Below are 2921 nucleotides of genomic sequence, written 5' to 3' on the forward strand. Positions count from 1 at the left end.
AACATGCGTTCGATTCCTTAATTCATCCGTCCATGCTTCTTCATATGGCAAGGTGAGGCGTAAACCCATTAGTTGTCCGTGTTTCAGGGATTTATATAGGAATCTAAGCGTGCGTTTAAAACTTCCATCCCGTTTTCCCCTGCAATTGGCTCTTGATCAATCCCAATATTATTCCATTAATTCTCGCGTGAGGCCAAACTCTACGAATGCCTCGAATATGCGTGTGAATCCTCAGTACCCCATCCTCGTTAAGAAAGGGACTAGACAGGGAGCTATCACTTCCCCAACCCTGTTCAATAATAGTGTCCTGAATGCTCAGGCAAGATGTCCTTCTTCTTGTATTCTTAGGGGAATCGATATGTATCTTATTTGTTATGCTGATGACATCTGGAATCTCAGCCGTACGATCTAGTGCATTGAGTAGGATTTCAAAATCCTCAAAGATGAATGTTCAAAAATCGGTCTGTCTTTTAATCTTGAGAAATCCGAAGTTATCCTTTTCAATTGGCGAAATCCCTCTACTTCTCTTCTAAATATGGACGGTTCTCTTGTTAAACCCGCAGACCATATTACATACCTGGGCCTTCCAATTGGCACATTTATAGGCCAATAGCAACGCCGTTTGCTGATTTCTCACGTTGAGCGTAAAATTAGCATTTCTTACGCTGTAATCGTCAAAAGCAAACTACGTTTCAACCATTACCTTCTAGCATCCATTTACAACGCCACAGCCCTTCCACATCTGCTTTACATTGCTCCTTTCTCGAAATTTTTTACAGTTACAGATAAAAAGCACCTATGATCAATCTTCTTCAGAGTTGCTAAATATCTTCTACATTTGCCCTCTTGGACAAGAAACCGTAAAATTATTCATTTGTATAAGCTAGCTGACCCTAAAATTAGCATTAATAAATCTCTATCCCGTTTTCAAAGTAATTTTAATCATCCATGGTCACCAATTTGTTCACAATAGTTTTTTTTGTATTATTGTAATGCATGTAATGAATTTTTTTTCTCTCTCTATTTTTTTGTCATTTTAGTGATTATTCCGTATATGTACCTTTTTTTGACGGGTATTAAATGAATAATAATAATATTATTATTAATAAATCTCTCTCCCGTTTTAAAAGAAACTATTATCATCCTTTCGTTAGTATCACGTATTAATGTAATGAAGAGTTTTTTTTTTGTCATGTATTTGAATTTTCAATGTGTGTTTGTGTCCTTCTTTTTCTTCCTTTTTTCTTTTTGTTTTCTTTAGTGATTACTCTGTCTACTGTACCTTTTGTACCTTTTTTTGACGGGCAACAAATGAATAATAATAATATATATATATATATATATATATATATATATATATATATATATATATATATTTACATATATACAAGACAGTTAACACAGTTCATAACAACACGACAGTTAAAACAGTTTCATGTCACAGTCCATGAGTGGATCATCACTGTTTACGTATATAGGACAGTTTGGTTTCCTCATTGGCTGTCACTAGATGTATCACTGGCCAGGCGTATTTTGGGGCTAAAATGGGTGGGTGGCTAATAGACTCTGCTGGATGATACCGGTTTGTCCCACTTCATCTTTAATGACTTTCTGCTCCAATCACAGTTAACACCAATCTTGAAGCTCTCAACTGATCTGATCAACACAGTAGATTTGCTGAGTGAATACCACAGTGGAACAGCATGAGAAATTGAACTTCTCATGCTTTCTGCCAAATTTTTGATGCAGTTTTTTGGGATTTCCTTGTGTTTTGGTGTCTTCACTGTGATTGAAAATGGGCCTAATGGTGCCACTGGTCATCATCTTAAATGCAAGGATGACAGCTCCTCTCTTTCTACAGTAAGTTAGGGTAGGTAGGTCAAACTTTTCTAGTTGCTGCTTGTAGAAGGTTTGTTCTTTGGCAAAAGGGAGCTTTGTTGCTCTATGCTGGACCTTCTGAAGTATCTCCATTTCACACTTAAAGTGCAGGTTGGCAACCAACTTGCCAAACTCAAGATGGGGATGAAAAAGGGCTGTGTAAAGCTTCTTGATAACTCTTGGTTGACAACTTGTCACTGAATGCTTGATCAAACCAAGGACCTTGGTTGCCTTAGCTGCTTGGTTTTGACATTGAGTATGAAATTAAAGCTTATCATCAATGATAACCCCAAGATCATACTCTTCCTTGGCACTCTGAATGGGCATATTGTCATCTGCAGAGTCAATCATGTGATAACTATGGCAGAGATTGTTTGGATCTACATGCAGGACTTTGCCTTTGCATGGGTTGAACTCAAGCGTCCAGGCTGTTGCCCACAGACAGAGGCTGTTGAGGTCTTCTTGCAGAGAACAGCAATTTTCTCTTGAGGCTGCTGGACCATTCTTGACTACCTCAGGCACATCATTTACGTAGGGGTTAAACAGTGTTGGGCCTAGTTTGGTCTCTTGAGGGACACCACTCTGAGAATGAACTGGTGTGGAGTAGATTTGGTCACCTCTTTCATCATATACAGCAGCAATAATCTGGATTTGGTCAGATAGATGTCCACTGGACAACATCATTGTCTATCTGATATAATGACAGCTTGATCATCAGGTAGCAGTGAGGCATTTTTTCAAAGGCCAAATGACTTCGCAAATTTCAATCATATCACACAATATCAATGGCACAAAAAATAAAGATGCTTGTATTGACGATCTGTACAAGAACTTTGATGTTATCTGCCTGCAAGAAACCTTGTTAACAGCCTCTAGCAGAAATTTCCTTCATTGGAGCTCTATTCATTCAGTTTTTACTTCTGATGTGGTTCCCACATGTGGTCGCTCTTTTGTAGGTCTGGCCTGTATTTAAAAAAAAAGTGTATTGATCTTTTGAACCTATCCCTTTTTTATTTTGATAAGCACATTCTTGTTGTGAGAGC

At 38.0% G+C, this 2921-nt stretch overlaps 1 protein-coding gene across 1 annotated transcript; it reads right to left on the reverse strand.

Moving 5' to 3' along the window:
• Positions 1-2142: 2142 nt before the first annotated feature.
• LOC148951846 (uncharacterized) lies at positions 2143-2562 on the reverse strand. The gene has a single exon (XM_089089084.1). It carries the CDS (start codon positions 2560-2562, stop codon positions 2143-2145), a length of 420 nt encoding a protein of 139 aa, XP_088945210.1.
• Between the last annotated feature and the right edge of the window lie 359 nt (positions 2563-2921).

The sequence above is a fragment of the Artemia sp. Qi Xiang Cuo genome, chromosome 5, assembly GCF_049724085.1.
Source record: "Artemia sp. Qi Xiang Cuo chromosome 5, ASM4972408v1, whole genome shotgun sequence".
In the NCBI taxonomy this organism is placed as follows: Eukaryota; Metazoa; Arthropoda; class Branchiopoda; order Anostraca; family Artemiidae; genus Artemia; species Artemia sp. Qi Xiang Cuo.